Here is a 25,710-nt window from a genome sequence, read left to right on the forward strand (position 1 = left end):
TCAAAAACCAGTTATTTGTTAACAAAAAAACCATACAGACTGATTGTTAGTGCCAATATAGCATTACATTACAAGGCCTCTATGTTTTTAAATTACAACAATGGCATGACAAGAAAGATACATTCAAACATAATCAAAAGAGACGGTGTAAAAACAGTCCATATTTAATTTAATACATCATTTCAAAAACGATTTACTTGTTAGCTAGGAATCCCACACAAACTGATTTTTAGTGTCGATACAGCATTGCGGATTGGAACGTCAAAAGGTTTTCCTTTCTCAACGTCTAGACTTTTCAAAAATAAAGATTAGTATGAATCGTATTATTATCATTGACCTCGTCCCAAATATTTATAATGTAATTGAAATTATAAAATTGCGTTTCTTGTATTTACGTTGTAATAGTTTTAGTATTCCAAAGAAAATAGTCCCGAGGCGATGTGTTTTATGATAACTAACAATTTCACTACTCTGACCATACACTGTAGAAAGGTAAACAGATATATATATATATATATATATATATATATATATTATATATATATATATATATATATATATATATATATATATATATATATATATATATATATACAAATAAAATTTGTCAATCTTCCTGACTGCTGAAGTTGATTAAGATAATAATGTTTTTCAAATATCGACAGACCTTTGTGATTGACTTTATATATCTGTCAAGAACAAGAATATATTATCTGATTTCTCTAGATTGTTGTTTGTATGATAAGGATATTATTATTATTATTATTATTATTTTATTATTTTATTATATATTATTATTTATTATTATTATTATTATTATTATTTATTATTATATTATTATTATTATTTTAAATTGTTATTATTCTTTTTAGAATAATAATAATAAATAATTAATAATAATAATAATAATAATAATAATAATAATAATAATAATAATAATAATAATAATAATAATAATAATAATAATAATAAGCACTTATCAAGCACCTTATCCAAAAACATAGGTTCTCTGTGCTTTACAGACACATACAGAATCTCTCTCTCTCTCTCTCTCTCTCTCTCTCTGTCTCTCTCTCACTGTCTCTTTCCCTCTCTCTCTCACGCGCACACCACACACACACACACACACACACACACACACGCGCGCGCGCGCATTTTAAAAACACAAAATGGTTCCATCTGGAACAAAACCTTAAAGTTTTAGACATTGCTCCATGTTAAAATAGTTTCTTTTACTTAGATTTTAACACAACTAAACTGGGTGTCCTCTTGGGAAAAGCTCTCTCATCAATGTTCGTATTTGTTTTTGGTACTAAAAATTGATTTTCCAAAACTCCCTAACTCCGTTTCTCTCATTTTGAGATTTTGAGGATTATTTCCCCTAAATTTTTTCTCATTCGGTCTATAATTTATTCATTTTTAAACTTCAAACTCATGTAGAAAAATCAACTTAACTCTCTCTTTACCGATCCCAGCTTACCCAGCAGAAAAAAATGATTTCTAAAACTCAAGCAAGCTCTCTACAAAACAACTTTATGTTCTTATTAATCAAACAAAGATCATTCTTCAAAGTTTGAGTTGTGCATAATAAATCTGAATAAGAAAAATGCAAATTGTGTCGTAACAAATGTGACGATTTTGCTGTAGGTGGAAAGTACGGAGAGGATTTACGAGTTTTAGAAAACCAGCCTTGAAATAACCGAAAGGCATCAGACAAGTATCTCAAAATTCTTGGGTGTCCATAACTTAGAATGGAGGAATACGGACAAGTAATCTGGGGGAGGCTGATCATTCGAGGCCGACGATCTACAAGGACTGCGGCTTTGAATTGTATTCTGTTCGCTAATCTAATTTTAGCCAATGCAGATCTTTCAAAATGGGAAGGACATTAATTATTTTTCGTCTTCTTAAAAAAAAATCAACCTAGTTTCACTGATTTGAATAGTCTACACGGTAATCTTTTAATGTTGAAATCAGAAAGACCATAAAAGGAAAGTTGATGCTGTTAGGTAAAATACTCACAACATCCACTGGACGGAGATAACGTCCCAACACAAAAAAAAAACAAAACAAAACTGTGTGAAACCTTAAACGTGTATGGTCTGATTGATACAAGTTAGTGATAACGAGTTTTTAAAATGGCTCCCTAAAACAACAACATGAAGCTAAATGACATCAATGTCGTTACATCTATTAATGCCATGCGTTTAATTAGAAAGCTCTCAACATACGACTGGATATAACGTTCCTCTTTTTGTTACACTGGATCATACCCTATCCTTCACAGATCAAAGCAAAGTATCGTCCATTAAAACAATGTTAAATCAAGCCCATAATTGTATTCTGTTATTAGACCTGCAAATATATGCACCTAGATTGTGGCCCATCGGTCCTATCAGGTGTTATGTCTAAACCTCGTGCTTAATATTAAAGATTAAAGTTAAAATCGTTTTATTTTTAACAACGCGTTGTTTACTCAATTAGTGTAGAAATATCATTGGTTTTTAAAATAGAAACATTCATGCTGCATTATGAAAATATCATTGGTTTTTCAAATAGAAGCATTACTGCTGCATTATAAAAATATCATTGGTTTTTCAAATAGAAGCATTCATGCTGCATTATGCCAGACGACCTGCCTAGTACTACGAATAATTCGAAGAAATGCGAATTTTGGCTCCAGCTACAGGACTGCATTCGCTTCTTTGACTCAATAAATCTCGTTGCAAAGGAAAGTTTAGTTCCTTGGCTTCTGTTAAAGGTCTTTGGAGCTACTTTGGTACATGATGCCCAGGGCAGATAAATTATTTCTAAAGTTATTTAAGGTGACTTTTTCTTTTTTGTTCTCTTGGAAACTACGAATTTTTGAATTTCATTTAGGCAACTCTGCAGTAGGCTTTACAATTGGTGCTTGTTATGGCTCGTAGCTATAGATAGTTCGAAGTTGACGTCACTCAGGTCTTTGTTATTGTTTTTTTTTTTTTGCCATCCGCGTTTATGAGTAATTTTCACTAAACTGTATTAACCAGACTATGAACGATCATGGTTACATAACGTTTTATGTGTTGGTCAGTTATACTTCAGGGTGGCAAAATTGTGAGCTTATAAGCCAAGCGCATACTATCTATAAAATGGTTTGATTTTGAAACGGTGTTATCCAATAAACTTACGCTATAGTTCGCTGACCTATCCTCGTATAGATAATCTGATCGAATAAAAATTCCTAAACTTTAAATTGCTCAAGAACGCATACATCGTTTCATTACGGTTTGACCTTTTCTCCGCAGAAGGGGGAAATTTAGACACCGATAAAAACGGCGTTTAAACACAAACATGTGAGAGTAAAAAATATTTAAAAATACAAGTTGATACAATTTATTGATTTGTAGTTTAAACGATACACGAATTAAGCGTGGGTGACACAGTGTCCCTGGGACACCATTTTTACTTACAATTTCTCAAAGTTCACGTAAGAATATACTCATATGTAAAATGAGTACCCGGTCGTCACCTGTCCTTTGGGAAACGATTTTTTCACAATTCATCAATATACTCAGATGTAAAATTATCACTACTAATACTGATACTACTACTACTACTACTACTACTACTACTACTACTACTACTACTGCTGCTACTACTACTACTACTACATACATACATACTACTAACTACTAACTACTACTACTACTACTACTACTACTACTACTACTACTACTACTTACTACTACTACTACTACTACTACTACTCTACTACTACTACTACTACTATTACTACTACTACTACTACTACTACTACTACTACTACTACATACTACTACTACTACTACTACTATACTACTACTACTCTACTACTATACTTACTACTACTACACTACTACTAATACTACTACTACTACTACTACTACTACTACTACTACTACTAATAATAATAATAATAATAATAATAATAATGGCCCCGAAGACTGCTTTTATATGGAAGAAGCTTATGATCGTTTTCGTCTATTTTGAAGAAACCTTGACGTCTGGCCGGGAGCTATTTCATAATTACTTCTAGATTTCTGATAAATCAATTAATGAGAAAAATGGCATTAAGTTGGAGATAAATATCTCACGGTTCCTTGACACAGAAATGTCACTGAGTTTGTTTATTTTGGCAAAAGCGTCAAGTCCTTATCAAACTAAAACTAACCGACCGAAGAAAGACATTTTAAGATAGTTGGAATTAAAAAATGAAGAGTTCTGGCCATATACTTTGAGAGTTTGTCAAATGTTTCCAATTCTTAGAAGCTGTTCTACCACTTTTCAAAGCACGAGGAATTAATGACCCAATATTTCTGATAAAATAGATAAATAAAATAAAATTCCGCGTATTCATCCCATAGGGGAAATTTGTCTCTAGGGTCAATTCCAAAGGAATACTGGAATAACCCAGGCGTCAGCATCAGCCGCAGTGCAGCGTCGCAAATTGAGCTAGGGAGAGGCACAGACTACCTGTGTTATCTATGGGGCGAGGTACCCTCCAGGTACAAAGCAAAGACCGCACCGCTGAGCCACGCTGAAAGTTTGCAAACATAAGATTACATATTATGACCTCGGTCTCAAAACGTATTATATCTATTCCTTTTTCAGACGTCAACCCAAGAGCCGTGAGTACCCGGATAGTTGGAGGTATCTGGTGGTTTTTTACACTCATCATCATCTCGTCATATACAGCCAATTTGGCAGCTTTCCTGACAGTGGAGAGGATGGTGTCTCCCATCGAGAGTGTAGAGGATCTGGCCAAACAGACTGATATAGAATATGGCACCCGTGTCAGTTCCTCTACCATGTCTTTCTTTAAGGTAAGATACGTTTGACTTGTCTGCACTTTACTGTTTTCTTTCCGGTCATTTTTACAGAGCCCATACCAATCCGCTACAAAAATAGTTTTCTAAGTCCCAAGCAACAGCAAACCACCATACATAATCTTATTCAGAAATCGAGCATATATCTCAAACTTCAAAGCCCATTTTTCAAAATTCATTTTGTACCATGCCGACTGTAATGTTTTGTATACTATTTTTAAGCAATTTGTATTTTGTTTCAATGTATCATTTTAACTATCTCTTTTCGCAACGCAATTCATTATCTGTAAAGCGCCTTTAGACGTTTGGTTCAACAATGTCATTTATTATTATTATTCAGAAAAGTCATCGTTACAAAAACAATGAGAAGTTCTGATAGCTATAAGAAAGATTCATCTTCAAATAGTTTGATGAGTAAGAAAGATATCAATAAATTGTGGTTGTGTCTTAAGAAATAGGACGATTTTCCGTTTATTGGTTAGCGGAGAGTTGTCGTTAGTAGTGTTCATGAAAACAAGTGCTCCCATTGGTTGAACAATTGAATACAACTCACGATTTGTTTTCTTTTGTGGCTTTTTGACGTCATTTTTTGGTCAGTGTCAAGCTATATGTTAACGATGGCTACGGTATAATCCGATTGATACAATTTAGTAAGAACTGCTCATAAAAATGTATGGTTAAAAAACAGTGAGTGACATCAATGTCGTTCCTTCTATGAGATTGTGTCCCTTGAATGTGTCCAACACAATGAAAACGATAATGAAAACCTCATACATAAAACATTTCTAAGGGCATGGGGATTTCAAGGGAATGAGCAAAGCGTGTATGACTCAACGTTTGGAAAACAGCAAGCCTCATTACTTGGAGATTAAGATAAAGGGAGTAAATCTGACTCATGAGTGAACAACACAAAATAAACGACGTTTCGGCCTTTAGCCTTTCTCAAGTAAACACAAAATACATACATATAATATATATATATATATATATATATATATATATATATATTATATTAGATTGACATAATAATATAGGCGAAAATTTGTAAATGTGTGTGTGTGTGTGTGTGTGTGTGTGAGTGTGCAGTGGAAAAGAGATTGAGAGTGAGAGAGAAAGAGAGAGAGAGAGAGAGAGAGAGAGAGAGAGAGAGAGAGAGAGAACGAGATGACGTAATGATATCAAATATATATATATATATATATATATATATATATATATATATATATATATAATAAGGTACTGAGATGGGGGAAAGGGGAGGGGGGGGGGAGGTTATTGAAAAATACTACAGCAATAGTGTTATTAGTGGTCCCCTACATCCGCTGTTAAGATATATTTTAAAAAACCAAACAAATAAAAAGTAATATAGTTTGTTGTGATTTTTAATTATTATATTGTTTAATTTTTATTTAATTTATCATCTCCTCTATTTTAAATATAACTTTGAACCGCATCCTTCCACTCCTGTTCTCCCACTTTCATTCTCTCTCTCTCTCTCTCTCTCTCTCTCTCTCTCTCTCTCTCTCTCTCTCTCTCTCTCTCTTTCTTTCTTTCTCTCTCTGTCTCTTTCTTTGTGTCTGTCTGTCTGTCTCTCCCTCTATCTAGTATTCTTCAATAACCCCTCCCCCCTCCCCTTTTTTTCCCCCAATCCCCTACCTTATTCTTGAGATATATGTATAGTTTTGATATCATTACGTCATCCCATTCTCTCTCTATATATATGTCTCTCTCTCTCTCTCTCTCTCTCTCTCTCTCTCTCTTCCACTGCACACACACACACACACACACACATTTACAAAATTTCGCCTATATTATTATGACAATCTAATATAAATATATATGTATTTTGTGTTTTCTTGAGAAAGGCCAAAGGCCGAAACGTCGTTTATTTTGTGTTGTTCACTCATGAGTCAGATTTACTCCCTTTATCTTAATCTCCATTTTATTGACTCATTAAGGCACCTCTAGTTATTAGGATACGTGTCCGAATATATGAATTCTTTTAACTACTATTTAAGTCACTGGTCAAGAGCAAGAATCACGTACCAAACGAATTCACTTGATACTGCTATTGTTTATAAATTAATGACATCCATAGCGACATACAAGAATGTGATAACAATTTATAAGCTACAAATATGTGAATGGAAATCACAAGAAAACTAATTTTTGTCGCTGAATCGTCACTTTAATGGCAAGGGACGTAATCCCAACTCATTTCATATTTTTAAAATGTTTATAATATTTTTCGTTAAAAGCCTAAATTCTAGCTCATATAGAAAATTTGAAAAGAACAAACCTGACTTTTCTCAATGGTTTGAGACAATAAACATGGCCAACACGTTTTAAAGTTTCATTATTACTGCCATTATACTTTCTATAAAACCTAAGACATTGCACCCCTCAATTCAGTGACACCATAAAACCAACTCCGAGATTAACACTTTACAGAGGTCCGATTGCCATAGACCACTCGTTGGCTTTCAAAACTTGCGCACGGCTGGGAACTCTCTCTTCACACTTTAACACACCTCAACATCTCCAAAAACAGATACTATGTCTATGATGTCTGTCTTGACGGCCTGACTGCTGTGTTGAACGGAGTTCTCACCAGTGTATGACATCTTTCATCTTTATACGTATCTCAACGTATGATTCCCCGATCATGTAAATAAACCAAAACTCGCCCACTTCGGGTGACCCCTACCGGATATGACAACCCACCTAACATTCTGACTTTCACTAACCTAACTTGTACATACTTTACTACCAATCGGTAATATATAATCTTGTACATACACCAGCCAGGAGCTTTGGCAGCTTCTTGACCTCTATTTTTGTTTTGTTTTGATTGTAAATATTTCTTTTCCGGATTTAGACACACACACACACACACACACACACATATATATATTGTTTTGTTTGGTTTTTGTTTTGGTTTTTTCCTCATACATAATACATTTTGTCAGAATTATTGAAAATCAATTTGTACACGATCCTGCTGTGTGACAAAATTTAGGATGTTCTCCCGTTCAGGCATAACGATTTTCTTCCCTTTTATTCAGAAAATAAATTATTTGAAATAATAACGGGTTAAAATAACTTTCAAGTTAGAGTCTTTGTTAAAAAGCCCGGCACTAGAACCCTCTAGGACTTAAAGTTTGACGTCATTTTTAGTTGTGTGCATCGTCTAGAAAGTTGTCGTTAGTAATGCTCAAGGAAACAACTGATCTCATTGGTTGAACTATTGAATACAACTGACGTTTTTGTTTTCTTTTGCGGCCAAAGACCTGAATTTTGACGTCACTTTTTAAAAAGTGTCAGGCTATAAGTTTACGATGGTGAAGATCTGAGCCCAATCATAAATTTTCTTGTGCTAATTTGCACACACTATCGATACATCGTCTTGTAAATTCAGTCGACAGCTTTGGCAGATTTTTTACCTCGATTTTTTTTGTTTTTTTTTTTTGTTTTTTTTTTTTTTTTTATTTTTTTTTACTCCTCTTTTTTATTTGCATTAAAAGTGTATTGATAGACCAAATTTTACCTCGCTGGTGTTTTAGCCAGCCACTTTTATGAGTAGATTGTACCAATCATATGATAAACATTTGAGGTTACACATAGTTTTCTGTTTTGGTACGATATAAATCCGGCTGGTTGATGTTGTGATCATTTTACCTAAATGTACATCATCTACTTATAAAAATGGCTGGCTAACTGCAATAACAATGGGCTGAGTGACGTCAATTTGATTCTTTTTTATTGATACTATGCATTAAACTAAGCAACGTTCTACGCAGGATCAGCTGACTAGATGATGATGTTGATGATGATGATGATGATGATGATGATGATGATGATGATGATGATGATGATGATGCATTTAGGTAAAATACTCACAACATTTGTCAGCTTCATTCTATCTAACAATAACAAAGAGACTTTAATTTCGTGAAGTGTTTTTATAGATATAACGGAATTGGATTCGATAGTCTGATGTCACGTCGCCAACAACGGCGGCCATCGTGGTTCTAAAAAGAGAAAATCTGTACTTGTTTATTCTTCATGCTGGCTAGAACTTTTCATATGACTTGTGATCAGAATGTGTAAAAGTCAAAACATGATCAGATTTATAATGTTTTTTTTCCCCCTCTGGATACGCTTTAATGCTCGTCGGAGAAATATATCATGAGGGCGTCCCCCATTTTCCCGATAGTTCAGAGCCAGTTACTAAGTTACCATGCGTCATTACATGGGAAGTGGCGTTATGACTGTTGAAGCGTATAGACATTACTCAGCTAGTTGCTATAGTTTTTGCCAGACATTTTATTTTATGAGTAGTTCTCACTTATCTGTGTTGATCAGACAAAAGATAGTATGCGTTTGGCTAAGAAGCTCACTACATCTCCATCGAGAAGTATAACGGACCAACACACAAAACTCTGTGTAACCATGAACTTTTATAGTATGGATAACAGAGTTAAGTGAGAATTACTCATACCCGTGGATGGCGAAAAAAAATCATAACAAAGACCTGAGTGACGTCAACTTCACTCTATCTATAAATGTTTAGGTTACACATTGTTTTGTGCGTTGGTCCGTAAAATCCGACTGGAAAGTTGTGATTTTTTTCGCTAAGCGCAATGCATCAATACAATTCTAAAACAGTTTATTTGTGAAGAAATATAAGCTGAAATTTGTGAATAGAAATCATAACACAACAAAGTAAACTCTTTCTCTGGTCAATTTAATGGCAAGGGATGTAATCCAAACTGTATTCGTATTTTTAAAATGTTTCTATTATTTGTCGTTAAAAAGCAAAATTCTTGCTCATACAAAAATGTTAAAAGAACAAATTTGACTTTTCTCAATGGTTTGAGACAATAAATATGACCTAAAAGTTTTTAAGTTTCATTATTACAGACATTATACTTTCTAGAAACTCAAGAACGTTGCACACGTTACTTATGTAGCAATATAAAACCAACTCCGAGATTGACACTTTATAGAGGTCCGATTGCCACTGACCACGCATTGGCTTTCAAAACTGCGCACGGCTGGGAACTCTCTCTTCACACTTTAACACACCTCAACATCTCCAAAAACAGATATTATGTCTCTGATGTCTGTCTTGACGGCCTGACTGCTGTGTTGAACTGAGTTCTCACCAGTGTATGAAATCTTTGTACGTTGTCCAGCGTATGTTCTCCCTGATCACGTCAATTAATCTAATATAACTGGCTCACGCTGTTCTGTGAGACCTTTAACTGATCTGACCCTAATCATAACTGTTTCTGTCCTAATCTGAACATACTACCAATCGGTAATATTGTCTTGTACATATCAGCCGGCAGCTTTGGCAGCTTCTTGACTTCTATTTTTTCAACAATAGTCTTTTCTCCTTTTTATAGATAGTTGTCGTCACTCAGGTCTTTGTTATTGCTTTTGCCATCCGCGTTTCTGAGAGCTTCTTACTAAACTGTATTAACCAGACTATAAAAGTTCATGGTTACACATAGTTTTGTGTCTTGGTTCCTTATACTTCCGGATGGCAATGTTTTGAGCTTCTTAGCCTAGTGCATACTATCTATATAGATATATTTTGTTTTGTTTTGTTTTTGCTTTTTTTTTCTTCACAAATATCATGGTTTTTAAGAATTACTGAAAATAAAATAGCGCAAGATCGCGCCGAGTGACGAAATTGTATTCTGTCTTGCACTATATATGGTATGCGCTTGGCTAAAAAGCTCACAACATTTTCATCCGGAAGTATAACAGACCAACACACAAAACTGAGTAACCATGAACTTTTATAGTCGGTATAATACAGTTAAGCGAAATACGATTCAACAGTCATGACGTCACTTCCCTCGTAATGACGCATGGTAACTTAGTAACTGGCTCTAAACTATCGGAACAATAGCCGACGCCCTTATGAAATATTTTTCCGACGAGCATAAAAGCGTATCCAGAGGAAAAAAAATATTATAAATCTGATCATGTTTTGATTCTGATCACAAGACATATGAAAAGTTTTAGCCAGCATGAAGAATAAAAAGTACAGATTTTCTTTGTTAAGAACCACGATGGCCGCCGTTGCTGGGCGACGTGACATCAGACTATTGAATCCAATTTTCACCAAATGATATCAACCAGACTATAAACGTTTTGTGTTTTGTGTAAAGATACGTTATATCCGACTGGCTGATGTTATTGGTACTTTAACTAAACACATTGCATCAATAATCTGATTGATATAGATAGTTCGAAGATGACGTCAATCGGGTCTTTGTTATTGTTTTTTGCCATCCGCGTTCATGAGTAATGCTCACTGAACTGTATTAACCCGACTATAACGTTCATGGATACACACAGTTTTGTGTGTTGGTCCGTTTTACTTCCGGATGGCATTGTTATGAGCTTCTTAGCCAAGCGCATACTATCTATAGATAGAATGCGCTTGGCCAAGGAGTTCACAACATTGCCATCCGGAAGTATAACGGACCAACACACAAACTCTGTGTAACCATGAACTTTTATAGTCTGGTTAATACATTTTAGTGAGAACAACTCACAAACGCGGATGGCAAAAACAATAACAAAGGCCTGAGTGACGTCATCTTCGAACTATCTATACTTTAGTGAGAATTATTCACTGACAGGCTGTCTAAAGTATTAACAAAGAGCTAGTGAGAACTAATCACTCAACTTGTGGTCAAAAACAATAACAAAGTGCAAAGAAACGTCTCCTTCGTTCATTTTCTCATTTCTTAACAACACTATATTTATCCAAGCAGACTTAAGGGTGTGTCGTATCGTCACTTTCCTCGTAATGAGGCATGGTAACTTAGTAACTGACTCTAAACTATCGGAACAATGGTGGACGCCCTTATGAAATATGTCTCCGACGAGCATAAAAGCGTATCCAGAGAAGAAAAAAAAGAACATTATAAATCTGATCATGTTTTGACTTTTACACATTCTGATCACAAGACATATGGAAAGTTCTAGCCAGCATGAAGAATAAATAGTAACGATTTTCTTTGTTTAGAACCACGATGGCCGGCGTTGCTGGGCGACGTGGCATAGACTATTGAATCCAATTGAAATTGTTGATTTTGGTGAACTATTCACAATTATTGTGAGCTGAAATTGAGAGTAAATGTGCTATAAAATAAATGAAGTTGACGTCACTCGGGTCTATGTTATTGTTCTAGACCGCCAATTGAGAGATTGATAACCACGCCTCTTGGACAATCGTCATAATGTAAACAATAGCAGTGATTGGTAAACATAGCAAACTACACCGGTTTTACTATCGATGGTTTTTGTCTAAGTAAAATATCCACTGTTCTTCCCCTTGATCAATAGATAGTATGCGCTTGGCTAAGAAGTTCACAACTTTGCAATCCGGAAGTATAACTGGCCAACACACAAAACTGTATAACCATGATCGTTTGTAGTCTGGTTTATACAGTTTAGTGAGAATTACTCATAAACGCGATTGGCAAAAAAAAAAAAAAACAATAACAAAGACCCGAGTGACGTCAACTTCGAACTATCTAGAGATAGTATGCAGATGACGTCACTCAGGTCTTTGTTATTGTTTTTTGCCATCCGCGTTTATGAGTAGTTCTCACTAAACTGTATTAAACTGCCTATAAACTTTCATAGTTGCACACTGTTTTGTGTGTTCGTCCGTTTTACTTCCTGATGGCAATGTTATGAGCTTCTTAGCCAAGCGCATACTATCTCTATAGATAGTATGCATAATATGACGTCACTCATGCCTTTGTTATTGTTTTTGCCATCCGCGTTTGTGAGTTGTTCTCACTAAACTGTATTAACCAGACTATAAAAGTTCATGGTTACACAGAGTTTGTGTGTTGGTCCGTTATACTTCCGGATGGCAATGTTGTGAACTCCTTGGCCAAGCGCATTCTATCTATAGATAGTATGCAGATGACGTCACTCAGGCCTTTGTTATGTTTTTGCCATCCGCGTTTGTGAGTTGTTCTCACTAAACTGTATTAACCAGACTATAAAAGTTCATGGTTACACAGAGATTGTGTGTTGGTCCGTTATACTTCCGGATGGCAATGTTGTGAACTCCTTGGCCAAGCGCATTCTATCTATAGAACCAAAACAGAAAGCTACGGTCATAATCTAATCGAGAAAACCGTGTGATATTTAGTCAACTATTTGGCGGTATAAAAACAATAACAATGATCAGAGGGATGTCGATATCATTCCCGTTATTGTTTATAAACAACCAACTATGTTTGTCTAAGTACATGTGAGGGTGTGTCACAAATTCTGTGATTTGATTGGTCAAAATCTACTTGTTAATCGGGAGATAAGTTCCCACTAAAGTCCATAAAGACCTTTTACCAATTTATTTATGAATTGAGAGATTGTGAAATACCAAATGCCGTTGATAAGCTAAGATTTTATAACTAAAAAACTTAGACTGTGCTTAAAATTGACATTTTCGTTGATATATTAGTATAAACTCATATATATATATATATATATATATATATATATATATATATATATATATATATATATTATATAAAACAAATAAATCTCAATTGGAATATTTAAATCAATGCAACCCATAACATAGCAAATATTAATTTTGACCAATATTTGAAACCATTCAACTCCATAAAGCAAAGTGAAAAAATCCAAAAACTTGCTGTTGGTTTTTCTGACTTTAATAATATTTGCGTCAGAGTGCCACTGCTCCCCTTCTCATCAGCCGGCTATGTGGTCTATTGGTATGGCACTCGCTTTCCGATCAGAAGGTCCTGGGTTCGGGCCTCGCGCACGGCGCATAGTTGAGTCCTTGGAAAAGGCGCTTTGTGAAATGTTGCAGTTGACCAGGGACCCCTTGTAAAGTGCTTTGAGCACATTTAGAGGATGTTGCACTATATAAAGCTCATTTTTTCAAAGGTGAGACAGATCATCTTACTGTTATAAATAAATGATAGAGTCTAATCAATTTGACACCGACCACAATACATAGTTAATGGACTTGCAATATAGTGGCTATGTGGTCTAGTGGTATGGCACTCGCTTTCGGATCGGAAGATCCTGAGTTCGATCCTCGCTCGGCGCATAGTTGAGTCCTTGGATAAGGCTCTTTACTGACATTCTTTCACCATACTCAAGTGTAAAATGAGTACCTGGCCGTTAACAGCGTTGTCTCTGTCCGACAAAATTGTAATATAGCCTATCAGGTGTCATGTCCCGTCCTACATGTTAAAATCTTGTTGTTGGCCAGAGATTCCTTGTAAAGCGCTTTGACTTTGAGCACGTTTAGGGGATATTGCGCAATATGAAAGTTCATTTATTTTAATAGTGAAAGAAGTGATGTTTACATCTGCTTTAGGCCTTGCTAATCCAATTCATTATCTTTAGTTAAATGGGCAACTCTCTACGCGGACCTATTTGCAGGTCTGACAATCCAAGTTGTTATTGTCTCATTGTTATAAAGACAATATTTTCAAACCAACGCACAATATTGTGTCATTTCAGCAATGTTAAATCCAGCCCGTAATTGGGTTGGGCTACCGGACCTGCATATGTATGATCATCGGTTGCTTTCATTTTCAATGCCGAAAAATTATGCCATTTCTGCGCAAAATCGTTTAATGTCGTCGCATATGCATTTTCATAATGATGATGATGATGATGATGATGATGATAATGATAATAAAAATAATAATAACAATAATAATAATAATAATAATAATAATATAATAATAATAATAATAATAATAATAATAATGATAATAATAATAATAATATAATAATAATAATAATAATAATAATAATAATAATATAATAATAATAATAATAATAATAATAGTAATAATAATAATAATAATAATAATAATAATGATAATAATAATAATAATAACAGTATTAGTAATAATAGATGATTCTACCTAGACTTTTTTATCCTATGATGAGCTATAAAATTATCTGAGTAGGCTTATATGGTAAGAAGGAAATAGAAGTGGAAATTGGATGGGTGTGCAAAAAAATGTTGAAGTCAAAGTCTACCACTGGACTGATCAAAGGCATGTTTATATTCGTTCATTCAATATTTAAGAAAAGTCAGAGAAAATATGAGGTATCGTATATACAGCATTCATTATATCAGTCAGTTCAATTCATTCATTTTATATCAGGCAATCAGGATTATACGGAATCAAAGTGGCATTTATATACAGCATTCATTAAATCAATCAATTCAATCATATCAGTTACGACATCAAGTGCTATATTACAGTTCATCACATTTTTTTGGGCAGGTGGAGCCATGTGATCCTGTAACACAAGGTATCCTATACCGGGAAACGCACCAGTGACATCAGGGAAACACCTCCAGAGTGAATCCCGTGTATAAGTAGAGTGATCAGGCATGGCGGAGTTGGTAATCAGTTTGTTCCCAATGGCAGTCGGACCTCGATATGCTTATCTCCGCCAACTGTTTATATACGCCTACTTTTTCTATATCTATTATATTGAAAGAAGGGGTTGTTATTGAATAGTAACAAATAATATATTTCATACTAAATTCGTGGTGTAGTCAGAAGTATTTCAAAAAGATCTTTTCGAAATCTCCACGAAATCATTTATAATATGTATATCTTGATAATAAAATGCTTTAAAAAGGCGAAAATCGAATAAATGTTACACTATTTTCGGTTATTCCCCGTGATTATAACCCACCAGTTGCAGGAGAGATTCGTTGCTGTTCACCAGTAGATTGTTGACAAATCAAAACATGGAATTTTGTGACACACCTTCATACGTGCTTGGACAAACACAATTGACTGTTTATAAACAATAACGTGAATGATATCGACCTCTCTCTGAATATTTGTTATGCGCTGGGCTAATAAGCTCATAACATTGCCATCCGGAAGTATAACGGACCAACACATAAAACTGTGTGTAACAATCAACGTTTATAGTATGGTTGATTCAGTTTAGTGAGAATCACTTACAAACGCGGTGGCAAAATACAATAACAAAGGCTTTAGTGACGTCATCTTCGTTCTATCTTTAGATAGTTCGAAGTTGACGTCACTCAGGTCTTTGTTATTGTTTTTTTTTGCCATCCGCGTTTATGAGTAGTTCTCACTAAACTGTATTAACCTGTCTATAAACTTTCATGGTTGCACATTGTTTTGTGTGTTGGTCCGTTATACTTCCGGATGGAAATGTTATGAACTTCTTAGCCAAGCGCATACTATCTAAACATATTGTTTCCGGTGTTGGTTCTATACTTAGAATGAAGTTGACGTCACTCAGGTCTTTGTTATTGTTTTTGCCATCCACGTTTATGAATAATTCACACTAAATTGTATTTATCAGACTATACACGTTCAAGGATACACACAATTTTGTGTGTTGGTCCGTTTTATTTCTGGATGGCAATGTTTAGCGTTTCTTCGCCAAGCGCATACTATCTATAGATAGAACGAAGTGACGTCACTCAGGTCTTTGTTGATGTTTTTGGAGAGCCGTTTTTATGAGTAGCTCTCACTGAATGTATTACCCAGACTATAAATTACATATAGTTGGGTGTTGGTACATTTTTTTTCCAGCTGGTAATGTTGTGAGCTTTTTGGCTACGCTCAAAGCATTAATTGATCAAGCAAGCAGCAGAACAGTGAGTAATTGGATTCAATATTCTGATGTCACGTCGCCCAGCATCGGCGGCCATCGTGGTTCTAAACAAAGAAAATCGGTACATTTTTTTCTTCATGCTGGCTAGAACTTTTCATATGTCTCGTGATCAGAATGTGTAAAAGTCAAACATGATCAGAATTATAATGTTTTTTTTCCCTCTGGATACGCTTTTATGCTCATCGGAGAAATATTTAATAACGGCGTTCGCCATTGTTCCGCCAGTTACTTAGTTACCATGCGTCATTACGGTGGAAGTGACGTTACGACTGTTGAAGTGTGTTGCCAAATCGATAGAAACGTAAAATTCCTCCGATTGAATTTCTGCAGAACGCGTCTTGAGTAGTCCTTATGCATTTCCTCTGCATGTTTATCACCCGGACCCGGGCGAAGATCTCGGAAACTCAAAGCCTGACACTGACCAAACTATTACGTTGAACAACATGTCGAAGATCACCTAAAGAAAACAAGTCATGAGTTGTATTCAACAGTTCAACCATTGGCATCATTTGTTTCCTTTTTTTAGCACAACTAACAACTCACTAAGGAGTGCAATAACCGTAAAGTGACTTCAAAATACAAGTCCTCGTGTCAGGCTATAGAAGGTGTGCCCTTGGCTAAGATACTCACAATATTGCCATCCGGAAACATAACGGACCAACACACGAACATATGTGTAACTTTGAATATTTATAGTCAAGTCAATAGATAATATGAAGTTGACGTCACTCGGGTATTTGTTATTGCTGTTTGCCATCCAAGTTTATGAGTACTTCTCACTAAATGGTATGAACCAGTCTATAAAAGTTCATGGTTACACATAGTTTTGTGTGTTGGTCTGTTATACTTCCGGATGGTAATGTCGTGATCTTCTTAGCCAAGCGCATACTATCTATACAGTTCATTGAGAATTACCTATAGATAGTATGCAGATGACGTCACTCAGGCCTTTGTTATTGTTTTTGCCATCCGCGTTTGTGAGTTGTTCTCACTAAACTGTATTAACCAGACTATAAAAGTTCATGGTTACACAGAGTTTGTGTGTTGGTCCGTTATACTTCCGGATGGCAATGTTGTGAACTCCTTGGCCAAGCGCATTCTATCTATAAACAAGGATGGCAAAAAACAATAACAAAGACCTGAGTGACGTCAACTTCTATCAATATTAAGTTAACGAAATAAACATGGGCATTTTGATAGAACAAAATTGGCGTCACTCAGTTCTTTGTTATTGTTTTAGCCAGCCATTAAATTGTATTATTCAGACTATAGATAGTTCGAAGATGACGTCACTCAGGCCTTTGTTATTGTTTTTGCCATCCGCGTTTGTGAGTTGTTCTCACTAAACTGTATTAACCTGACTATAAACGTTCATGGTTACACAGAGTTTGTGTGTTGGTCCGTTATACTTCCGGATGGCAATGTTGTGAACTCCTTGGCCAAGCGCATTCTATCTATAGATAGTATGCGCTTGGCTAAGAAGCTCATAACATTGCCATCCGGAAGTATAACGGACCAACATACAAAACTGTGTGTATTCATGAACATTTATAGTCGGGTTAATACAGTTCAGGCAGCATTACTCATAAAAGCGGATGGCAAAAAAACAATAACAAAGACCTGAGTGACGTCATCTTCGAACTATCTATAGATAGTATGCGCTTGGCTAAGAAGCTCATATCATTGCCATCCGGAAGTATAACGGAACAACACACAAAACTGTGTGTAACCATGAACGTTTATAGTCTGGTTAATACGGCTTAGTGAGAATTACTCATAAACGCGGATGGCAAAAAACAATAACAAATACCTGATTGACGTCATCTTCTATCTATAAACGTTTAGGGTTAGACTCTTGGTTGAGTGTTGGTGTTTAATAGATAGAATGCGCTTGGCCAAGGAGTTCACAACATTGCCATCCGGAAGTATAACGGATCAACACACAAACTCTGTGTAACCATGAACTTTTATAGTCTGGTTAATACAGTTTAGTGAGAACAACTCACAAACGCGGATGGCAAAAACAATAACAAAGGCTTGAGTGACGTCATCTTCGAACTATCTATATCCGGCTTGCATTGTTATGGGCTTTTAGAATAAACGCAATGCGTCAATACGCTCGTTATCTTTCAAGTACAATAAAGGGGAGTAACCAAACATATATAGCTTAATTATTTTCCCTCTTTAAAGTATGTAATTGATCAGGATAAACAGAGTGCCCATAAAGTCTCTCCATGTTTAATAACATCTTTAACAGAAAAAAACGTTACAGCCAATATACTTTAGACGTGGACTTTTGAATACATTTTGTTTACAATTATCTTTTACTCAAGGCAAAGTGATGCTAAGCTGCTAGAAGCTACGGACTGTAAAAAGTAATATACAAAAATGAATAATATAACAACTTCGAAAAAGAACAAAATACCAAAAAGGAACCTTTCGAGCTCATATCATTCTTCCGCCAACAAAAAACAAACAAACAAACAAACAATAGCATCCTAAATACAGTAACACAAAAAAAATATCGACGGTAATCGTTTTTACGATAAAAGAATGTTTTCTACGGTAAAGGAAGGTCTTTTGTGCATTTGCCAATACCAAACTTCCACCTTTTGTATCAGCAAATTTAGAAGACCCACTTCCTTTTTGTTTTAAAAAAATGTTGTTTTTTTGTGTCCTGTACTGTTCTGCCAAACTAAGCTATGAAACGTTTTTGAGCTACTGTTTGCGATTTGCAATTTACTCTCATGCAAAAAAAAAAAAGGGGGGGGGGGGTGGCCGAGAGGTTAAGGCATTGCATTGTGACCCGGAATGTCCCGGTTCGAGCCCCGCTTCAGGCACTTTCGTTTTTTTTCCTTTGGCAAGATTATTTACCCCCAACTTGCTCACTTGGACGACATGGGTGATTCCTGTTGACATCAGACATCTTGTTTGATGAATTATCTATATTCCTTCGTGGAATTCCAAGGCGACGATATCTTATGATGTCGTGGTGAAACGGCATACTTTAAAAACATTAATCACATTACACATGGAGAATTTTGACCCACTGTCGTTAATCGAAGTGGAGAAAATGGAGGTCTTTTCATGTTCATTTTGCTAACTTTGGTGATGTAATGAGGCCAAGGAATACTAGGCGAAAATGGCTTGAGTTCTCAAAATTAAAAGATGGTGAAAACCAGGTGTAAATATCTATATCGGTTTTAGAATAAAAAGTCCTTAAAATCGGGGAAAGACTTTATAGATATATTGTACATTTTAAAAATATGATTTATTCATGACAGTACAATAACTTTTGATAACACAACTAAACCTATAGATAGTATGCAAAGAAGTTCATATCATTGCCATCCGGAATTATAACGGACCGACACACAAAACTGTGTGTAACCTTGAACGTTTATAGTCTGGTTAATACAGTTTGGTGAAAAATACTCATAAACGCGGATGGCAAAAAACAATAACAAAGACCTGCGTGACGTCAACTTTGTGAGCAGGCATGCCATGAGTTGGTGACCAGTTGGTTCCCAGTGGCAGTCGGACCTCCATGTGGCTATGTCCGCCAGATGGCAATATATGCACACTATTTCTATATCAATTCATATGTAAGAAGAGTTCTCGTTTGAATATTAACAAATAATATCTTTAATATTGATTTTTTTTAAATTAATCAGAAAGTCTTTTTAAAAAGTATGTTTGAAGTAATGACAAAATCATTCTATGATTAGGATATCAGTATCGTAAAATAACATTTAAAATGTGAAAATAGAATGAGTTATATACTATTCTAGTTTATTCCCCATGAATATAATCCATGAGTTGAAGACAGATCGAAAAGCTATTGATGCTATGTGGTTAGGTAAAATACTCACAAAATCCACCAGGCGATTATAATTTTCCAAAACACAAAATTGTGTGTAACCTTGAACGTTTATAGAAAGTCACGTCGTTGACGTGACTCTGGTCTTTGTTATTGTTATTTGCCATCCATGCTTATGAATAATTCTCACTAAACTGTATTAATCAGACTATAAACGTTCAAGATTGCACATAGTTTTGTGTGTTAGTCCGTTGTATTCCGTATGCAATGTTGTGAGCTTCTTAGCCAAGCGAACAAAAACAAAAAGAAAGACCAGAGTGAAGTCAACTTCGTTATATCGATTGTTCAGACTTTGAGAAATCCTCCGTCTAGTTGAATTACGCTAAAGGGGAATAACCGAAAAAAGTATAACTTCATCAATATTCACTTTTTAAAGTATTTAATCAATCAGGATAGAATTGTTTTGATGATAATGTATCCATAAGAATATAATATCTTTTGAAAAGTATCTTAACCTGTATCACCAATCGGATATTATAGACATTGTTTGTTACTATTCAATAATCAGCCTGTCGTACATTATAATTGATATAGAGAAAGGGACCCCATATTACCATCTGGCAGAGTAACACACATCGAGGTCCGATTGCCACTGGAAACCAACTGGTCGCCAACTCTTGCCATGCCTGATCACTCTCCTTATACACGGGTATAACTCACCGTGTAGGTGTTTCCCTGATGTCTTTGGTGTGTTTCCCGGTGTAAGCGACTTTGTGTTCCAGGAACATACATGGCGTCAGCGCCTGGGAATGCAATGTGATAATTGTAATATAGCACTCTTGAATTTGAATATAATATTGATACGAATGAATTGAATGATATTAATGAATGCTTTGACTATATTAATATGCCTCTATATTTCCATATAACCTTGACTTTTATTGATATAATCTGAATGAATTGACTGATATAATAATGAATGCTGTATATACGATGCTACATATATTTTCCGACTTTTCTTTACTATTGAATGAATGAATTTAAACATGCCTTGGCCAGTTCCAGTGGTTGACGTTGACTTTATGTATTTTTGCTTTCCTATCTTATCATATTTATATTTAAGATCATCTCTCCATCCAATCTCATTACGTGACACACACATACATAAAATTTGATTTTTTTTTAAATGGTCAGATTTGTTTCAATCCGCTTTCCGAGCCCGAAACTTTCTGCGTTTGATATTTTGTTCTTTTTAGAAGCTGTTATATTCATTTATTTTTATTACCTTTTACAGTCCACAGCTTCTGGCATCTTAGTCTCCTGGGTGGGTTCCTGACCTCCCATAGTGGGCAGGGAGATACTTGGTGTATCTACTTTCCGCCTGTATCTGTTTTTCAAATTGCTTTCTGTCTTTGTCTTGGAATGAGATTACTTGGTTTTGTCCTGACCCTGCCGGAGTCCTTGGCTGGGAGGGAAACAGTCGAATGTATTGTAGTTATAGTTTTGGGAGATGATATTTTTTTTTCCTTGTAAATCATTTCTCTGTTATGTATTCTTATATTCTAATTTTGACATATGATTTGTAAACATTTGAGTGTATTCCTCTTAGTGGGATCTTGTGCTAGTGTCTGGGTGAGACTTTTAGGTGATCTCAAACTAAGTAATTTGATATTGTGCTCTTGGAATCTACATCTGTTTCCTATTTGAACCAATTCTTCTTTGTCTTACATTTTCTTGGGTGCTTTAATTGTAATTCTAGAACTTTTTACTGTCCCATTTTCTTCCTTTTTACTGGCGCTGATATGACCTCAATGTGTTGCAAGGGCCGTCAAACCCTTAAAAACTAAAAAAACTACCAAAAAAAAGCATCTTAGTCTCGCCTTATCTTAATGGGAGCGATCTATATTAACTTTCCATTTGCTCCAGATCATTGGTCACATTTGAATATGTGCTCAACAAGACCCACATAGTGAAAAGTGTACACAATTTGAGAAATAATCAACGTCACAATTGATCATGTTGCTCAGTGTGACTCATGGGTATGTGTACAACTTTCATGAACACCGTAGCGTGTTTACATTCATTGGGAAATGTCCAATCGTTGTACAGCAACAAATCATAAGATCGATGACTAGGTTGGACGAAGATCGCCCCAATTGGTGTTGGAAATTGGATTCAATCGTGGCCTTCGTAAAGTTATGGCCTGATACTGACCAAAAATGACGTCAACATGCCAGTCTTTTACCACAAAAGAAAACAAATCGTGAGTTGTATTCAATAGTTCAGCCAATGAAATAACTTGTTTCCATGAGCTCTACTAACGACAACTCACTAGACGGTGCAAAAACCAAATAATGACGTCAAACTGCCAGTCCTTTTGGATTTCAGTATCAGGCTTTTACATAACGATGTCTACGATTCAATAGTCTGATGTCACGTCGCCCAGCAACGGTGACCATCCTGGTTCTAAACATAGAAAACCGGTAATTTTTATTCTTCATGCTGGCGAGAACTTTTGATATGTCTTGTTATCAGAATGTGTAAAAGTCAAAACATGATCAGATTTATAATGTTGTTTTTTTCCCCCTCTGGATACGCTTTTAGGGTCGGAGAAATATTTCATAAAGGCGTCCGCCATTGTTCCGATAGTATAGAGCCAGTTACTAAGTTACCATGAGTCATTACAAGGGAAGTGACGTTAAGACTGTTGAAGCGTATTAAGAGGACATTTCAGGGTAAATCTAACTGTCTAGTGATTGTAAAATCCCGTTTTATAGATAGAACGAAGATGACGTCGTTCAGGTCTTTGTTATTGTTTTTTTTTTTTGCCATCCACCTTTATGTGTAATTCTCACTTAAATGTATTTTACTTGTCTATAGATAGCATGCATTTGGCTAAGAAGCTCACAACATTGCCATCCGGAAGTATAACGGACCAACACACAAAAACTTTGTGCAACTATGAACCTTTATAGTCTGAATAATACGGTTGAGTGAGAATTACACATAACATAAACGCAGATGGCAAGAAACAATAACAAAGACCCGAGTGACGTCAACTTCATTCTATCTATAGATACTCAGTGAAGTAAGCAGTAAATGTATCAAATAATATAAAAGGTATCTGGATAGTAAGAAACCTTTAAAATAAAAGTTATTGGAAGTGATCGAATTTTCATCACCCAATAAGAAACGATAATGATTAATCTTTAGCCAGTTTGTTTTCTCAACAAACCCCCCCCCCCCCCCCCCCCACGTCCACCCAACAGTGATTGCGTAACTGGGTCTATTAGATCTAGCTATACCTTTCGGATCGGAAGGTCCTGGGATTGAGCTTCGCTCGGCACATAGATGAGTCCTCGGAAAAGTCTCTTTATTCATATAATCTCACCGTACTCAGGTGTAAAATAAGTGTCTGGCCGTTAATAGCGTTGTCTCTGTCCGAAAAATTGCTGTATCGCCTAAGAGGCGTCATGCCTTGTTCTACTTTATACGTGTTGCTGTTGATCAGGGACTATTTGTAAACCGGAATCAACTCTGGCTCCATGGGTCGATGACTCTGAGCGTCGCCATCGTAAAGTTATAGCCTGACACTGACCAAAAAATGACGTCAAAATGCCAATCTTTTGCCACAAAAGAAAACAAATCGTGAGTTATATTCAATAGTTCAACCAATGAAATAACTTGTTTCTTTGAGCTTTACAAACGACAACTCACTAGACGCTACACAAACCTAAAAAATGACGTCAAACTGCCTGTCCTAGATGGTTCTAGTGCCAGGCTATAAGTTAACGATGGCTACGCTCTGAGGGGCCACTACAATAGATTCTTTAAAAAAAACAACAAAATAAACAAACAAACAAACAAACAAAAATTCCCTTTATTCATCCCATAGACCAGATTTGTCTTTTGAGTCTATTCCAAGGGAAGACTGGAATAAACCAGGCGTCAGCCGCAGTGCAGTGTCTTAAACTGAGCCATGGCGGTGTGACTTGCTCAAGGCCACAAAGCGCAGCGGGTATTCGAACTCGGTACCTTTCGAGTCGGATCGTTAATCCAAACTGCCTCGAAAAATAATAATGAAACAAAGACATGATTAAGATTATTAAAAAGTTGTTGAAAGAGAAAAAAAAGAAGAAGTCAAGCACTGCCATGGGACTAGCCGCACCACATTATCCAAATGCATGCCCCCCCAAGAAGGAAGAAGTGCATACATTTGAGTTCATCACATTCGTTATTATCACATAGTTGAAGGGAGTAACCAGTATCACAGATTGGAAAAGCAGAAGAAAGAAATTAGAGTTTTACTTTCTATCTCCATACTTGGAAAATGTCAACAAAGAACGTGACAAACACAGATGGACGACGAAAACATGCCATCATGAAGAGTCCAGACCCAGATATCGTTCTGGGTCACTTGACAAACTCAAAGTTTATTCATGAGACCATCACACTTAGTTGTGTGTAACAGATTCAGAGTAAAGAGAGATTTCAGGTGACAAGGATTTTTGGACTAGATACTCCGATGACATTCGGACCTCGATAGGAAATCGTCTTTCAGATGGTTATATGACAACCATATCCACGGCTTTGGTTATGTAGGGTGTAAATAGGAATTGAATTAGTTGCATCAATATCAACTTTTCTCTAGTTTCAGGTTAGAAAAACGGTCTATTAATTGGATATATAATAAATCAATTTATTTTCAATTTTATTGTATGCTAATTTAATTAAAGAATTGAATTTAATTGAGTTTAGAGATTCAACAATAATTAGTTTCCGATTTGTTCCCCCTTATTTTTTTTTAATGTTTTTTTTTTGAAGTGCCAAATTGAATTGGGAGACCTAAATATTTGGAACACGACATTCCTGTTTGTTTTTATTTCGAGCCATCCTTAGAGATGATTTGTTTTTACTCATAGCTGACCGTATAATATGTTCTGAACACTTGTCACAAACGTTTGACACAAGCAACGCTATAAACCCTCTTCCGCACTAGGACAGGACTGTCCCGGGACAGTCCTGTCCCAAATCTGTAACATATAGAATTTAGAGAGATCTTCCGCACCTATTGGGACGGGACAAAACAGTCCCGTTGTGTCCCAAGCCGTTGTGATTTGCTACAAAATCAACGGGACAGGACTGTCCCAGTCCCGTGTTCATATCGTTTGTGATAGTAGAAAAATATAGCAGACTTCCGCACTAGGACAAAAAAGTCCCAGACTTGGCGGCGCCGTGTCAAAATTGAAATGCCTGTCTTTATTTTCTGCATCCCTACTACTACTCCTCCTCCTCCTCCTCCTCCTCCTCCTCCTCCTACTACTACTACTACTA

At 35.7% G+C, this 25,710-nt stretch overlaps 1 protein-coding gene across 2 annotated transcripts in view; it reads left to right on the plus strand.

Annotated features, from left to right (window-relative positions):
* Window positions 1-25,710, plus strand: part of LOC144968045 (glutamate receptor ionotropic, kainate 2-like) — a 288,839-nt gene that overhangs the window by 233,910 nt on the left and 29,219 nt on the right. For both annotated transcript variants that reach the window (XM_078906003.1, XM_078906004.1), the window contains exon 14: window positions 4,633-4,844. In XM_078906003.1, the coding sequence (XP_078762129.1) occupies window positions 4,633-4,844 (212 nt within the window). The remainder of the gene's footprint in view (window positions 1-4,632; window positions 4,845-25,710) is intronic.

This window comes from Berghia stephanieae, chromosome 3 (genome assembly GCF_034508935.2).
Source record: "Berghia stephanieae isolate SIO BIC M18660-M18661 chromosome 3, UCSD_Bste_1.3, whole genome shotgun sequence".
In the NCBI taxonomy this organism is placed as follows: Eukaryota; Metazoa; Mollusca; class Gastropoda; order Nudibranchia; family Aeolidiidae; genus Berghia; species Berghia stephanieae.